This window comes from Aethalodelphis obliquidens, unplaced genomic scaffold (genome assembly GCF_003676395.1).
Source record: "Aethalodelphis obliquidens isolate GAN/ISIS:26980383/991018 unplaced genomic scaffold, ASM367639v1 scaffold50, whole genome shotgun sequence".
Taxonomy (NCBI): domain Eukaryota; kingdom Metazoa; phylum Chordata; class Mammalia; order Artiodactyla; family Delphinidae; genus Aethalodelphis; species Aethalodelphis obliquidens.
In genome coordinates, this window is record NW_020837994.1 from 1,581,093 (window position 1) to 1,598,640 (window position 17,548).

The window sequence follows — 17,548 nt, forward strand, 5'->3', positions numbered from 1 at the left end:
AGGGCCTGACTGATGGTAAGTTAAATTAAATGAACACCTCCAATGACAGGACACTTTCTACCCTCAGAGGCAGCCTGCTACTTCTGAACAATTCTGATAAAAGCCCCTTCCTTACAGAGAATCAAAGTCTGTTTTGTTTGCAGCTGCCTTGGTTATGGGGAAAAAACAACGAAACAGGTTGGAAGTCACTAATTTAACTGAATGTCTCTATTTTGTTCTGAATGTCTAGGTATAGATTTTAAATTATTTTTAAATAAAGTGGCCTCTAATTGCAAAAGTACTGTACCAGGGACAGAAAGAGAAATATTATTTACATAAGGATGTCTACTTCTGCATTTGTCATCAGAATGTCAGCTCCGTGAGGGCAAGGACTTGGTCTTTTTTCAGTGCTGTATCCCCAGGATGCAGAGAAGGCCTGGCAGGGAATAGGTGCTCAATATTGGTGAAATGTACCCAGGAGTGAATGAACCAGAGTCCTGTGGCTAAAGACACAGCCCCGGCACTTCACATGCGGTCACAGCAGAGCACGGAGCAACAAAGGGCATGTGACAGAAACCCTTTCCCTTCTCAGAGGCTTCTACAATGTTATTATTCCTGCTGCTAAACCAGGTAGACAACCTTGGAAAAGGCTCTTCCCTTGCTTCGACCCATTTCCCCAGCTATAAAATGCAGCATGGGAACAATACATTCTTGTAGTCCTTCTCAGCCTCTCCCTCTACAATACTAGGATGCAGGGAATCGGTAGGTGACTGATGTCTCTTTCTAGTCCTCTAGCCAGCATCCTCTCCTGAGCCATTCATAGAGGAGTGAGGAGAGATTCATAGAGAGATAGTCCCTTCTGTTCTTTTCGGACAACATCAGTGGTTTAAAAACAAATCCTAGGGAATCTCCACTCCACCCTGCCCGCCCCCTCCGTTAAAGAGCCACACTGCATTTAATTCCTTTAAGAATTATTTACTGTGCACCTACAAGTCATTCATTTGGGGGGAAGATACTTATTGGTCGTTCTCTGTGCTAAGCACTGTGCTATGCATTGTAAATACAACATAGGAAACCAGACATAAGGCATCCAATGGGGCCCTAATGGACAAGTACAGGGTGCTATGGAAATACAGAGAAGGAGCATCTAGCCCATTCTTATGAAGGACAGGAAGGCTTCCCAGGATGCCCAAAAGACAACTGGAATCACACAGGTGGAAAGAGACCAAGGGAAGAGTGGTTCAAGCAGAGAGAAGAGTGTGTGGGGAGCCAGTGAGAGCACTGCCTGTTCATGGAGATGCAAGTTGTTTAGGGTGGCTAGGGTGTCAGTATAATGGGAACATGCTGCAGAGGGAGTGGCAGCAGCCAGGCCAAGGAGCTCTGTAATCATTTGAAAGCAAAAGTGACCCATTAGGGCTTCCCTGGTGGCGCAGTGGTTGAGAGTCCGCCTGCCGATGTAGGGGACACGAGTTCGTGCCCTGGTCCGGGAAGATCACACATGCCGCAGAGAGGCTGGGCCTGTGAGCCATGGCCGCTGAGCCTGCGCGTCTGGAGCCTGTGCTCTGCAACGGGAGAGGCCACAGCAGTGAGACGCCCGCATACCGCAAAAAGAAAAAAAAGTGACCCATTAAAGAGTTTAAGTGAGGGCTTGACTCAGTCAGATGGGACCCTTTGCAAATTGCTCTGGCTACAACGGGCCTAATATGGAGCCAGGCATTTCAAGGACAACATATGATCCCTGCTAGTTTACAGTCTAGCTGGGGGGACAGGATGCTAACCCATGAAACTGATCGTGATTCCAGACAACACGTAAATGGCAGAATAAATGAAAGTACCAAACAGGTGGAGACAAAAACTGAGTTCAGAGGAGGGAGGTTACTGTATGTTGCCCCAAAAAGTGCTCTGAAAAAATGTTCCTCCTGAAAGAATCTATGAAAGTGGGCCAAAGTGGTCAGGGATAGGGGCCAAGAGAGGCATAGGGTTTCAGCTGAGTCTTCAAGGATGTGTAGGATGCAGATGGGGGAGGAGTGATGAGAGAGCAGAGAAATGCTTCTTTGAGAAACACACAGTGAAGAGGAGCAGAGAAATTCAACACAAGCCACTGAGGTGGCTGCCATCCCATGGGGCAGCCGCTACCACACACACCCCGGGCTTATTCCTGGGTGAGCCAAAGACCAGACAGGGATCAGCAACCCCAGCGAGACGCTTCTGGAGGAAGGGAGAGTGGCAAGATCTGTGCGTGCCAAACAGATGACCTGGCTACAAGGGATTAAATGAACATCTCCGAGTAGGCCGCCTGTCCTGTTACCACAGCAACAGAGTTGTCCTGAGGAAAAAGGAGCTGCGGCCAAACGCTCCCGCTGGCTCACTGAGAAGCCAAAGCTATTGAAAATACGTCGTTCCAATTCACCAGGGAGGGGAGCTTAATCGCTTCAAAAACCTTCTGTACAAAGATTCCAGATTTCTCTGAAGGGCTTTTAGATGAAATTATTATTGCTGTTTTTCTCCCTCCAATCCACGTCTGCTGTCAGAGACTTCCTCAAAATCTGCAGACCTGATCAGGGCACTCTCCTGTTTCAAACTGTCCCACAGCTCCCCGCCTGCCTTCGAGATAAAATCCAAACTCCCCAGCTTGGTACTTCCAGCGCTTCTAATTGTGTCTCACGTTGCAGCCTTATCTCCCATCACCTCGCACCCCCTCCCTTGCACACTTCAGCCCCCGAGCTTCCCCCCACTCTCTGGACACACCACACAGCAGGCCCGTGCACAGATTGTCTGTCTCCTTGGAATACCCTTTGCCACCTTTCACTCTGATGAATCTCAGGTCCACAGAGAAGCCTTCTCTGTTTCTAACTCTCCCCCTTCCCCCATTTGCTCTTCACCTGACTGCCTTTCCCTGCCTTTCCCTCGGAGGAAGGTTCGCCTTTTTAGGCTGCCGTAGCACAACTCCCTCACACACCTCTATTACAGCACGTATCACAGTGCATTGTAAATATGTTTTCCCCATTCTGCAGGAAGCTCCTAAATGGGAGCGAGCAATACTTAACCTCCTCGTAACAGCCCAAGCACCCGGTGCAGCGTCTGGCACACAGCAGGTAAGTGACGGCCTGGCTGCCGGGGTGAATAGCACACCGTGAAGGCCACAATGTCTGCTTTGACACAGTAGTTCTGAGACCATCTTAATGTACCGTTTGTAAAGAGGCAACATGCTTACAGTGGTGAGGTCGACTGCATGATTTTTCTAAATATTTGCCACACTTCCTGACGGACTAAACTCCCCTCCACATCAACATCAAGCTTGGTGCAGAGCCTTCTCCATGGGAGACTAAGATATACTCTCCCTGCTGACTGCAGTGTTAGCTGTACGCTGTGCCTTAGCCAAGGAAACGTGGATGGAAGTAATGCCTGGTGCTTCCAAGCAGAAGCTTTAAGAACCAGCTAGTAGTTTGCCATCTCTGCCTTTTTCCTCTCGCGTGAGACGGCAGTGTTCCAAAAAGAGGCTGCTCTGTTGGGCTGGGTCCTGGAAGAAGACAGCACGGGGTGGAGCTGCAGCCAGCCCAAGACAGACAGGCAATGGGAGGATGAAGCCGATCTCTACTGCTGTTGTAGACCTCTTCCATGTATATGGAATGACTGATACTGGGGGAGGAGGGTTCCTTTAATTTTTTTAGGTTAAATTTATATACGATGATGTGCACAGATCTCAGGAGTACCATTTGCTGAGTTTTGACAAAGGCATCCAGCCATGCACTCCACATCCCTAACGAGACATTGACAGCACATTTCCAATACCCCAGAAAATCCCCTTGTATCCTTTCTCAGCCAGTCCTCTCCCTCCAGAGGCAACCACTACTGTGATTTTTTTCACCATTGATTAGTTTTATGGAATGGCTGGTATTTTGAACTCCTGAACAGATGAAGTATCTAGTTGTTCAGGCTGCCTATTCTCACACTTCTGAACACCAGTCATATAAAGAAACAAAGGGAAGTTCTTGGCAGGCCTTGGGGACACTCACCCACGGTTCTGCAAGGCCTCTAATTTTCTGAGCCTCAGTGTCACTGACAAAGTCATGGTAGAGAACAACATAGGGTTCCAGGTGGATGACCTCTTTCCGGACAGGCTGGAGCAGCAGGTAGGGACTGGAACTGGTCTCATAGGAGCAGTAGAGACTGGGGATCTGGTAGTGAGTAGGCTGAAAGGAAAGACTAGAATCAGCTTAAGAGAAGAAGGGTCTAGGAGCGGAAACCGATTTAGGGGAACTACAGCATGAAAAACCTGGAATGCAGGAGATTCAGAATTCGGTCACTGATGCTGTCCAAGTGAGCTTTATTTATTTATTTTTTAGTGCATCAGCCTTTCCCCTCACATCGTCCCAATTCTACCTTTTCTCCCTCTATCCGAGCCTGTTCCGTTTTTCATTCCCTGAGAAATCCTACCTGGGAACCCAGGGTCTGACATAACTCCTCATAGGTGTCCCTGGTCTGCAGGTGGGGTACATTGGGCCTCTGGATGACAGCCTCAGCTACGGCCTGGTTAGGGCTTTCTGCCAAGAGCTTTTCGTATTTCAAGACATTCCTGGCCATCCTCTTATTATCTGGGCCTGGAAGAAATCGGATCAGGGTATAACACAGGTTAACAAACGGTGGTCCCAGAGAGTGCCGCCAAGGTTTCCTATAGCTTCACTGTCACACGTGACCAGCAACTGGCCACCTAAATAACTCTCTGTGTCCATGCACAGGAGGATGTAAGGCCCTCACTCCCAGGAGAGTACGTGGCAGTAAAAAAAAGACTGAGTAGGGCCTGGTAGATCTGAAGGAACACTCTTAGACCAAGGAATCATGAGGATGTGGCTGTAGGATGGTGTGATGGTCAGTTTTATGTAGAGGGAAGAAGCTTCAATATTTTATTCATTCATTCACCAACTCTCCAGTGAACATCTGCTATGTACCAGACACTGTGCTAGAGGCTAACCTCCCAGAGTTGAGAGTCTAATAGAGAAAAGACACATTAACTACTTACAACACAACACAACAAGGAAGTGCTATGAAACAGAAGTTCAAAGAGCCAAAGCCTATAGCAGAGAGACCCGATCTATTCTTCCCTAGAGAACTGGCAGCTAATTTATTCCCAGCTCTACCAGATCCTTCAAAAAATCCCTAACTGGCCTAGACATAGCAGAGCAGTATGGGACAAAGGGGTTCTAGACGTTGGTTCTAGCCTAGGTTCCTACAGGGGTCTTGTGTCTTGTTTGTGCCCGCTTTGGCTGCAGATCCCCCATGGATTGGAGCTACCCACGGCCTGCTAGCCTCTGTGTGTGATTCTCAGTGCATCTCAGAAGGAGGTGCTGACTTGTTGTAAGGCTCACAAAGCAGCTTTCTCTGAGGAGCTCAGTGTCCTTCTAACCACCACTGCCACCACCACCATTATTCTGGCAAAGGAGGGGACAGAAATTACCATCCTTTTTTAACCAGAGAATAAATGAAGTTTGGGGGAATGGAAATGATGAGCCCAAAATACCAACAAAAATATTGCAAAACCATTTATGGAACCAGGAATCTCAATTTGCTGTGTCCTACTTATCCACCTATAATAGTGCACAATTTGGGTTCTCTGGGAGAGGCAGAGATTTTAATAGATAAAGCACAAAGAAATAAAGAGGGGTTGGGTCATCAATTTGTACCACTAACTGTCTGCGTGTTTCCAGACCATACAGCTACTTCCTTATCCTACTGTTTGCCAAATTATCAGAAAGGAATAACATTACTAAATGGATTCATTAGAAAGTGACAGTGAAATCCTACATGAAATACTTCATAAATATTAAAACATAATAGTGATTATGTATCTTACTTTAGTATCTAACTATCTTATTAAAAGAAAACCTGGGAAGCCATCTACCACCAACATTTTAAGCAAAAATATTCAAGTAGAGCTAAGCTAGTAAATCTCCCTCCCAGTTTTACTCTGGTGAGGCGCTGCCTGAAGAGGGTTGAAGCTGAACGCTGTGGCCAACTGGGCAGGATGCTTGCATAGCAAAGTGAGCTCTGGTTTAAAGAGAAGAATTGCTATCTTTCTATGAGCAGCCAAAGTGAACATCCCTGCTGAGTCACTCTCCTTCTTGCACACACAGCTCTCATTGATTGCACTCGTTCCCAGGTCTGCTCCCGACACCTGGATCTTCAAACGTCCCTAAAGAAACTGGCTCCCAATCTCGGACTTGTTCTCCACTGAAGCAACACTAATATATATGACTGGATGGGGGTGGAGGAGGAAGGGGACAGGTTGATATCTTTTTCTTAGCTTTCTAACTAACTTAAAAACTCTTGATCAATATGTAAGATTTAATCAAAAATTAGAAATGTGCCTTGGATTATGAAATTAGAAAAATAAAAATAGACAGCTGTGTCTCATTTGCAAGGACTAAAGGCCAAGAGCAGGAGGGAGTTCCCAGTAAGTCAGACCTGTAGTTATCTTTTATCGTTACGTACTGTACAGAAGAAACTCTCGGGAGAGGCTGAGGGCACAGGAAATATTTCCCACCTATAAAAAAGAAAGAAAAGGAAAAGGAAGAGTTAACTGCACTAAGGATATCTCCTCTGATGAACCATTACATGGATTTTTAAAAAAACTATAAAATATTCTTACCAAGAGTAGCTAGTAAGACTCATTGAAATGAGCTGCCCACTAAAATGTAGAGGTTCTCTGTTCTAATTCAGGATTTGAGCCCTGATCCAAATCAGGTCTCCTCAGTTTCCTCATTTACAAATGACTTATTAACACCCTTACCAGGGAATGGAGAAAAATAAATGAAAATAAACTGTCTTAAAATGCCCTCAAGTCTTTCAAAGCATGCAAAACCATGTAATTGTAGGGTGTTGTTATTTTGGTATATTTTATTATTAAAATTAATATGGAACTATAAAAACCCTACTAAAAATGTAATTTGCTCTCCAGGCTCAGTACTTCTGAGAGTCCACAAAGTTAGAGGAAGGCAAAGGAAGACCTAAACCTGAACCGTTCCCACTGCATAGTAATGGCTCTCCCTGCAGCCATTCAACCTTGGGCTGCATGTGGTCAAAAGTAAACGGGGGATTTCCAGACAAACCTGGGGAACAGAACCCAGGCAGGGTGGGCTGTGATCCTGCTCTGAGTGCCATGGAATGATGATGAGCTGCTAGAACTGTATTTCCCTCTGATCATTTTATTTTTGCATGTGAAAAAATTCATTTTTAATGATAAAACTAACAATAAGAACATTATAAAACATAAGAAATAGGGGGAAAATGTTACACTGAAACCCAGGCATTTCAAGCACTTTGGATAATATATAGTGTTTACATACAATCATATTTCTTATACATTTTCATATCCTGATTGTTTCCCTCTACAGTGTAATCAGGAGTACTTTTTATATCTTTACATAGTCTTCACAGACAGCATTTTTTAATTATTATTTTTCATTGTGGTAAAAAACACAAACATAAATTTACCATCTTAACCATTTCTAAGTGTATAGTTTCAGTAGTATCAATATTAAATATATTCATGGGACTTCCCTGGTGGTGCAGTGGTTGGGAGTCCACCTGCCAATGCAGGGGACATGGGTTCGAGCCCCGGTCCGGGAGGATCCCGCGTGCCACGGAGCAGCTAAGCCCGTGAGCCACAACTACTGAGCCTGTGCTCTGGACCCTGCGAGCCACAACTGCTGAGTCCGCGTGCCGCAACTACTGAAGCCTGCGCACTCTAGGGCCCGTGTTCCGCAGTGGGAGAGGCCATCGCAGTGAGAAGCCCGAGCACCGCAATGAGTGGCCCCCACTCGCCACAACTAAATAAAGCCTGCACAGCACAAGGACTCAATGCAGCCATAAATAAATAAATATTAAGTAAATAAATAAATAAATAAATTCACATTGTTGTGCAACCAATCTCCAGAGTTTTTTCATCTTGCAAAATTGAAACTCTAATTATTAAAAAACAACTGCCAATTCTCCCCTCCCCTCAGCCCCTGGTAACCATCATTCTACTTTCTGTCTCTGTAAATTTGACTATTCTAGATACCTCATGTAAATGGAATCAAACAGTATTTGTCTTTTTGTGACTGGCTTATTTCACTTAGCATAATGTCCTCAAGGTTCATCTATGTTGTAGCATGTGTTAGAATTTCCTTCTTTTTAAAGACTCAGTATTATTCCATTGTATGTATACACTACATTTTGCTTATCCGTTCATCCGTTGATGGATACTTGGATAGCTTCCCACCTATTGGCTGTTGTGAACAGTGCTGCTATGAACATGGGTGTACAAGAAAGACACATTTTTTTTTTTAATTTACCATCCTAACCATTTTTTTTTTTTTTTTTTTTTTTTGCGGTACGCGGGCCTCTCACTGTTGTGGCCTCTCCCGTTGCGGAGCACAGGCTCCGGACGCGCAGGCTCAGCGGCCGGCCATGGCTCACAGGCCCAGCCGCTTCGCGGCATGTGGGATCTTCCCGGACCGGGGCACGAACCCGTGTCCCCTGCATCGGCAGGCAGACTCTCAACCAGTGCGCCACCAGGGAAGCCCCATTTTTTTATTTGGTTGCACCGGGTCTTAGCCTCGGCAGGTGGGCTCCTTAGTTGCAGCATGCAGGCTCCTTAGTTGCGGTATGCGATCTCTCAGTTGCAGCATGCATGTGGGATCCAGTTCCCTGACCAGAGATCGAGCCCAGGCCCCCCGCATTGGGAGCTCAAGTCCCAACCACTGCGCCACCAGGGAAGCCCCAAGACAGCATTTTTAATGGCTGCATTTTATTCCATTTAGAAGCTCCATCACAGACAATCTAACCATTCTGCTATTGTTTGGGCATATAGATTGTTTCTAATTATTTAATATCATGAATTATTCTGTTCTGTACTTAACACAGGGATAGTTAAGTAATCTACTAATATCTTATAATGTCAGATATTAACTCAGGGTTATAGATTTTCAAACCCTTTTGAGATGAAGAGAACTAAAACACAATTTTACATAGTTTTGAAACTCAAGGGCTTTATCACAAGGTAAAATATTTTATCAAGAACAAAGTTAGAGTTACTTTTGATGTCCCAGTTAAATTCCTTTGGAAATGTGTACACTAAATAATGTTAAATGAAAAAAGAGAATATATACTGTGTATAATATAAAAATAGATTACGTTTATTGAGTGCATATGTGTCATAAATTGTGTTAAGGGCTTTACATGTATTAGCTCATTTAATCCTCATGACAACCCTTTGAGGTAAGCATTGAAGGGTAGCAGAATATGCCACCCTAAAATATACCTCTTTGGCATAAAGATTATTTTGAGCTAATTATTTTGAGAAACAACAGATACAGGAGAAGTTTTTGAAACCAGAGTAGAAGTTGCCCTTTTGTAAGGCATATTTACATTTATAAAGGAAATCTCCATTTGTGAGGGTGTCTCCCCCTGTGTACCTGGAAGAAAAGGATGACTCTACATCAGAGGAGAATCTTATCAATGGAGAAGGCACCCACTTAAATCTACATAACAATCTTACCCTTGCTTGCTATGCCTGGTCACCTCCCAGAACTGGCTCTCCCCACACCTTCTTTCTTTTGTCTTTAGCTGGATACAGTATTTAAGATGGAGGTTTAGATCCCCTCAGAGAGTTACTCAACCTCCCTCCCAGCCCCAATAGCTCCCATGTCTACAGGAGGTATACATGTTAGTTAACTTATGTTTATTGTTCCTTTTGTTAATCTGTCTTACATTACAGGGAGGTCTCAGACAAAAACTCAGAAGGTTATTCGGAAAATTATTTCCACACTCTTACAGCATCATCATTATCTCCTTTTAAAGATAAGAAAATTAAGGTCCAGGGAGGTTAAGTGCGTTGCCCAAGTTTTCACAGAATTTGAACATAGGTCTGCCTGACTTCAGAGCCTATGGTTTAATTACTATACTCTACTGTCTCTCATTATTAGTAGTTACTGAAATGATTTTTCACTAAAATTTATCATGAAAAAGAAATAATAATAGTACTATATATAATATTATATATATTATACTTTTCATTGTATATATAGATATATAATTTTATATGATAATGTAAGGTCCATGGAGGGACATTTACCCCTAATTTACTAAGGGTAAAAAGGGGACCAGAAATTGTCCATAAGACGATGCCAATGTGTTCTATTACTGTGGGATTAAAAAAAAAAATGTACCATGAGAGCACAAAGAAGGAGAGTCTGAGGAGAATTAAGGAAGACTTCACAAAATAGATGACATTTGAGCTACGCCTAGTAAGATGAATAACATGTACCAAAGCACGATTGTGGAAAGGGAGAGTCTACAAGTGAGAAGAGGAGAAATCTAAGTCGTCATCGGGGAAAAAAACCAAAACAATTAGTCAGACACTGTATTTAAAACTCTGTCTTTCAGGGTGAGCTGCTTTAGTTTATCTTCTCTGAGTCTCCACATCAATTCTCCATTTTCTTCTTCTATTAAAATTCAATAACTTCTCACCATTTGTTGCATCACAGGGATTCTGTTTCAGCTTTAGTATGTAGCAATTAAGCAGCAGAGTTAGGAAGAGCACCTTGGAAAGTTTTACAACAAAGAGCCACTTACCAGGAATTTGCATGAGAGGAACAGGTCTATTTGCTGCACTGCTGTTTTGGCAGCAACACATGGGTTTGGACCACGCACATCCTCCTCCCTTTTCTCAGGAAAAGGGATAAAGGAAAAGGAATGTATGGAGCAGAAATGGTTTATTAGTTTTGGAAACTCTAGGGAATTGGCTCTGTAGTGATTTTTCCAGCCTATTCTTGAAGACTGTACAACTCTGGTGGGAAATGGGATTAGCTACACAAAGGATGGCAGCTCCCACATGTAGGGAAACGAGCTTTCACGAGGGGCACAACAGGTTATAGATCAACAGTGCCAAAGAAAAACAACAGCTGGAGGAGGTACTGAGCTGATGCTCTGGACCAATGGCACCAGCCGTGTATCCAGACACTATTCATGTCACAGCTGGACTTGACTGCAGCCGGGGAGGCTAACAATCAAACTTCTTCCTTGACATTGGCAGTACCATGGCATAATATCTGGGATGAGTTATGAAATGTTGAGAGGGCAAAAGAGCGATCTGCATTGACTATGAAGCTATTAAACATTTGTGGATGCAGCTGCTGCTGCTACAGGTAAGAGACCGCCTCCTACATGGGAGACGATGACTTTAAAGTAGTCAGTACATTGGAAAGAGTACTAACGAAGAATCAGACAGACTCGGGCTCTAATCCCAGCTCTGTGAACTCTGTGACGAGCTAGGAATTCTTTGGAGATTCAGTTTACTCACATGAGAAATAGGGAAATAACAAAACAACTGCACTGCTTGACTCACATTTGGTCCTGTTGGGAAGACGAAATAAATTAAGAGACATGAAAGTGCTTAGAAAATTGTAAAGCAGATGTAAAGCATTACGCTTACTGTGATGAAAGCAGTGAGCCCCCTGCTAACTCCCCTACCTGGAAATAGGCGAAGGCCAAGTGATCCAAGGCATCCTCTAGACTTGCCTCATCCTCTGTCTTCCATTCTCCATAAGAGCCTCGGAAGAGACTGACAGCCTCCTCCAGCCATGGAATGGCATGGTAGTAATCTCCCATGTCATAGGCCACCTGCAGGGAGCATAAGTACCGTCACTAAAGCCTTAGTCCATGGGTAGAGAAAGGAAATGATACTGCAAAGAGTGGAGGGCCTTTGGAACCCAAGAAGGCAAGTTTTCTCTTTAATTCATTTAAATTAAATAGACTAAGCATCTATTATATACAAGACAATGTACTAGGCATGGAGAATATAAAGCATTCTTGCATTTAAAGAATTTATAATCTGGGGAGATGTGAGATATGAACTCAAGTAATTATAACACTGGGCAGAATGGCATGAATGCTTGAGAATCTCAGAAAGCTTCACGGAAGAAGTGCCATCTGAGATGAGCCTTCGTTGAAGAAGGAAAAGAATTTCCATGAGCAGAGATTGGAATGAAGGTCATTTTATGGTGAGGGAATGGTAGAAACAGAAACCAAAAGCAAGAATGTGTTCAAGCAGTATATTGTGGCTATAGTCTAAGGCGAAGAGAAGCAGGAAATAAACATAAAAAGGCAATAGGGGGGCTTCCCTGGTGGCGCAGTGGTTGAGAGTCCGCCTGCCGATGCAGGGGACACGGGTTCGTGCCCCGGTCTGGGAAGATCCCACATGCCGCGGAGCGGCTGGGCCCGTGAGCCATGGCCGCTGAGCCTGCGCGTCCGGAGCCTGTGCTCCGCAATGGGAGAGGCCACAACAGTGAGAGGCCCGCGTACCGCAAAAAAAAAAAAAGGCAATAGGGGCTAAGCTAATTAGAGTGTGACTGTCATGTTTTCAGGAAGATGCTGTTGGTAGCAATGTGAGGAATGGATTAAAAGCATTCATTTATTTATTCAATATTTACTGAGTATTTACAATGTACCTGGTGGTCCCTGCCTTTAAAGAGCTTACAATCATCAAGGGGCACATAAGTAAACCAATAATTGTGACATAATGCATTAGACATCTTAATGAAGGTAGACATTGGGACGTTATGAGAGCTCAGTGGATCTGTCCTATATTAAATGTCTGAATGTGGGGAATATGGCAACACGCACTAGACATAGCTCCCGTCTCCTAATAGCTTACAGTTAAATAGAATATCAGAACTGCAGGCGGAATTTCCTGCAAGTTGATGCTGGAGACAGCAGGGAATTATAAAGTCACAGATTTGGAAGGCCTCTTTCTAATTCAGGTATAATTTCCAGCAGGCAGAAAAATAGGGCAGAACCTAGAGATACTGCAACTCTGCCGCCTAAACAGTTAAGTCCATTCCTATCCCCCATCTGCCATTAGCCTGCTGTGTTATCTGTCTGGTCCTTAAGTTTTCTATTTGTAAAAACGTTGAGTTGAAGAATAACAATAAAAAATGACTGAACTTTTCCTGTTAAGTTAACAATTTATTTAATTAAGATTTCCATGAGGAACTTTAAGTCTCAGCAATACAGCAGATTGAGATAACTGGAATCCTTCCAACCACAAAGACTTAGAAATTTTGAATAAAATATAAAAAGCATTTAATTATATATTTTCAAGAAAGACTGGAAAATACCCAAGTACCAGAAGTAAAAAAGGAGTTGAAAATCCAAGTAATAAGCTTATGAGCAGATGCTGAAGCTGCCTAGGATGGGGTGGGGGTTGGTTCTAGTAACCTTGGTACTTAGTAACCTTAGGTTATAATACCCGCATGAGGACAGTATGTGAGCCTTCTGTAGACCTCCCAAACCTAGGAATTGGAATTAAGACACACTCATAAAACTGAAACCCATGAAAAACTACACTATAAGGGAAAGAGTAGACCAGAAAAAAATCTACCCACTGTCATAAGGAGACAAGAAAGTTGGTTTGTTTCTGTCTGGCCTCTATTCAGAGAAATAGATATGGAAACAACCTAAGTGTCCATCAATGGATGAATGAATAAAGAAAATGTGATCTATATAATTCAGCCATTAAAAAGAATGAAATCTTGCCATTTGTGACAACATGGATGGACCTCGAGGGCATTATGCTAAGTGAAATAAGTCCGACAGAGAAAGACAAATACCATATGCTCTCACTTACATGTGGAAACAAAAACAGAAACAAAACCAAAAAAAAATAAAAACCCCAATCCCATAAATAGAGGGAGCAGATTGGTTGCCAGAGGCCAGGGGTAGGGGGGAGGCGAAGTGGGTGAAAGGGGTCAAAAGTTATAAACTTCCAGTTATAAAATAAATAAGTCATGGGGATGTAATGTACAGGGGAAAAAAAATAAGTATCTAAGGCTAGTGATACCACCAGAGTACCTGGAAGAAGAAAACCCAAAACACTATGAAGGGATATTCCTACAACTCTGGGCAGAAAAAGGCTCTTAGGGGGGAAAAAGTCCTGCTAAAAATAAGCTCACAATCAAAAATGATAAACTATATCAGGAAACAACTGACAATGAACAAGAGTCAACCAACACAACAGGAGGGCAGTAAAACTAGACAATTAAGAATTTCAGAAAATAGAAAGATTGATCTGCTTTAAAATAATCCATGGAGGAGGGTACAGATGAAACAGATTTGTCTACATGTTAATAATTATCAAAGTTTATTCTTCGACCCAGCAATACCACTCCCAAGTATTTAACCAAGAGAAATGAAAACAAATGTCCACAGAAACACGTACATAAGAATGTTAATAGCAGCTTTATTCTAGCTGATGCTGGAAACACATCAAGTATCCATCAACATGAGATTAGATAAACAGTTTGTGGTATATTCAAACAATGGAATACTAGTCAGCAATAGAAAGGAACGAACTGCTGATAAATGCCACAACATGTATGAATTTCACAGATACAACATGCTGAGTGACTCAAGAGCACTTACGGTATGGTTTAGGACAGTGGTCACCTGGTACCTGGGCAAGGTTAGAGTAGAAAGGGTGGGAGTGGTGAGAAGGAAAAGGAAGTAGGGCTGTATTTAGCTATCTGTAAATTCTTTTTAGAAAATCTGAAAAAAAATCTGAAACAAACATAGCAAAATTTGAACATATATTTCATCTCAATTATAGATATAATTGCTTCTTATTTTATGTGTACTTTTCTTATATTTGAAATGTTTTATCTTTCAAAATAAGTAAATAAATACAGAAATAAGGATTGCCAGTGAGACTTTTAGGAAGCGACTTACTGAATTTTCAACATATGGTTTTAGTCTCAGAAAAACCTCACTAAGGAAGCATATATTGGTACCATACATGGAGCTGTTTTAACTGGCTTCAATTTAAATTAGCCATGAACAGGATGATTCAGCTCTGATTCTATTCAGGATTTCAGAAAAGGAAAAATGGCACACAGAGAGGCTTAGGGCAACCCTCTCCACATTAATTTGGAAGACTGATTCTCAAAACTTGGATTCAGGACACATGAGGCCCCCTCTTATATCGGCTAATGAATACTGCAGGGGCTGGGAAAAATTCACTTTCCTGCAATATGCATCTTTAAAATTAAAAAGGATTTACTCCATTACTTCTTGGGCAAAGGCTAACAAAGAATATATTGTAAAATAACCTCAAGAGTGTTTAAAACTTATCAGTTAAATATCTCATAAGGAAGGTTCTTGAAGTCTGTTTTCTCAAGCAATGTTAAAACGATGTTTTTTTCCTTTGGCCACAGCACGAGGCTTGCAGGGTCTTAGTTCCCCGACCAGGGATCGAAACTGTGACCCTTGCAGTGGAAGTGCAGAGTCCTAACCACTGGACCACCAGGGAATTCCCAAATGGCCTGTGTTTTGGCACTACTTTAATTTAGTATTTATAAATGCCTAGGAAATGTTGCAAGGGATTTCACAAAGTCTCAGGAGGCTGAGTTTCCGTGATCAACCTTCACATCACCATTTCCTTTCCTTTCCCCCACCCTGTGACCCTGCTTCTCCTTTCCACCTGGCTGTTCATCTACTGGTGGGGTGCTCTACTTAGGGTGACCATAGGGCCATTTTTCCCAGGACAGTCCCATTTTATGTCTGTCATCCTGGCTAATAACACCTCCTTCACTCTCAAGAGTGTCCTAAGTATGTGATTTCCTTATCATGGAAAGAGCATGGGATTCAGAGTTAAAAGATGCAGGTTCAAATTTTAGTTCTGATACTTAAAACTGTGTAACCTTAGGCAAGTTATTTACCCTCTCTGAACCTCAGTTTCTTCATCTGAAAACGGGGAATAATACCAAATTTCCAAGTTTGCTGTCAGGATTAGAAATATGTAAAAGGAATCGGGATATAGTGATTTCATCCCCCAGAAAGAGAGCTGAGCAATTTGCCCTCTCTCTGAATATCATTACCTTGCCAACTTGGAAGCAGTCATCCCCCGTGAGGGAAAAAAGCCGTCTGGGACTGTACAGGTCAGTGACAGCACAGCCGGTGACTCTCTGGAAGACGCCTCGGGCAAGTCCCTTCACACTGAGCATGTACACATCCTGCAGCCGCATCAGGGCCCTTGCTGCTCCCTCAAGGTCCTCAAAGGCTGGCAGGTCCTGTTCCACCTTCTCATAACCATCCTTCAGAGCTGTAAAGGTCATGAAAGCATCAATCTACCATTCAAAAAACAGGCGGTGAGCATTTAATACAGCAAGGCATCATCACCTTAATCACCATAATCATCAGGCTCATAATATTACATGAGCAAAGATAATGTTTTATCTGCTTTTGTTCCCAGGGTAACAAAATCTTCTGAATGAGGAACAGACACTCTAGAGTAAAAACTAAGCACCTTTATCATGTCGTTCCATTCTACCTGTCTCCGAGAGTCTTGCCTTTTGGGGGACAAACTCTTCTTCCTCTTAACTTCCCCAAAGTCAACAAACTTCTTCAGTACAAAGTACAGTAAATTAGGAAAGTGATCTTACTACAGATCACGCTGTAGTGGCAACTTAATAAAATAGAAATTATTAGAAGACATCACTTTTAGGGACTTCCCTGGCGGTCCAGTGGTTAAGACTTTGCCTTCCAAAGCAGGGGGTGTGGGTTCGATTCCTGGTCAGGGAGCTAAGATCCCAATGCCTCGCAGCCAAAACACCAAAACATAAAATGGAAGCAATATTGTAACAAATTCAATAAAGACTTTAAAAATGGTCAACATCAAAAAAAAATCTAAAAAACAAAAGATATCACTTTTACATGTATGTAAATGGGATGATATAACCTATAGTTCTTCACAGGATTGGAGTGAAGATCAAATGAGATAATGGATACGAAAGTGCTTTCTAGGACTTCCCTGGTGGTCCAGTGGTTAAGAACCCACGCTTCCACTGCAGGGGGCACAGGTTCAATCTCTGGTCAGGGAAGTTCCTCATGCTGTGTGGTGCAGCCAAAAAAAAAAAAAAAAAAAACTAAACTAAAAACTTACTGAAAAAAAAAAGAAAAAAGTGCTTTCTAATTATAATTATATAAACATATTAACAAAGGGACCTAGTTCTTTGTAATAGTTAGAGCTAAGGAGATCAAGTAATACCTACCCACTTCATTATCCTTCATCACATCCCTTCAGAACCTCTCTCCTTTCCACTAAGTCAGGAGATAGAATCTTCTCTCACCCTCCAGCCCTCCTCCTCATTACCTCGGATGTTCTCACTGGCCTCCAGACTATGTACCACATTCTTCCAGTCGGACTGTAGGCGTTTGATGAGAGTAAATGCAAGCAGAGGGTTAGACACAGGGGTTGCTGAATCTTCATGCAAAGATAGCACCTTGTCATAGAATCTGAAAGAGAGGAGTAGAATGATCTCACCTACTGATACAACCACTCTACCGAGTGAAGGCTGGCATGGTGTATGCACATTTAGAGTAGTTAAAAATGAAATGCTGAACCCCTTGAGACTCATGTAATATTCTAAGCAATAAGCACAAAGAATATGAAAACTACCAACACAACAAAAGTAGGTCCATTCATTTGTTCATTCAGCGAGTCAGTCTCCACTGGTCAAGTTTTGTACATCAGCTA

At 42.8% G+C, this 17,548-nt stretch overlaps 2 protein-coding genes across 3 annotated transcripts in view; one reads left to right on the plus strand and one right to left on the minus strand.

Moving 5' to 3' along the window:
- Positions 1 to 3,051, plus strand: part of PPME1 (protein phosphatase methylesterase 1) — a 103,330-nt gene extending 100,279 nt beyond the window's left edge. The window contains exon 14 of the mRNA XM_027083368.1: positions 2,994 to 3,051. Coding sequence (XP_026939169.1) covers positions 2,994 to 3,036 — 43 coding nt within the window. The 3' untranslated portion in view covers positions 3,037 to 3,051. The remainder of the gene's footprint in view (positions 1 to 2,993) is intronic.
- The window catches only part of P4HA3 (prolyl 4-hydroxylase subunit alpha 3), a 34,457-nt gene that overhangs the window by 10,209 nt on the left and 6,700 nt on the right, over positions 1 to 17,548 (minus strand). For both annotated transcript variants that reach the window (XM_027083365.1, XM_027083363.1), the window contains exons 2-7: positions 17,165 to 17,307; positions 15,891 to 16,114; positions 11,491 to 11,640; positions 6,469 to 6,520; positions 4,417 to 4,580; positions 3,996 to 4,172 (exon numbers count right to left, since the gene is read on the minus strand). In XM_027083365.1, coding sequence (XP_026939166.1) covers positions 3,996 to 4,172; positions 4,417 to 4,580; positions 6,469 to 6,520; positions 11,491 to 11,640; positions 15,891 to 16,114; positions 17,165 to 17,307 — 910 coding nt within the window. The remainder of the gene's footprint in view (positions 1 to 3,995; positions 4,173 to 4,416; positions 4,581 to 6,468; positions 6,521 to 11,490; positions 11,641 to 15,890; positions 16,115 to 17,164; positions 17,308 to 17,548) is intronic.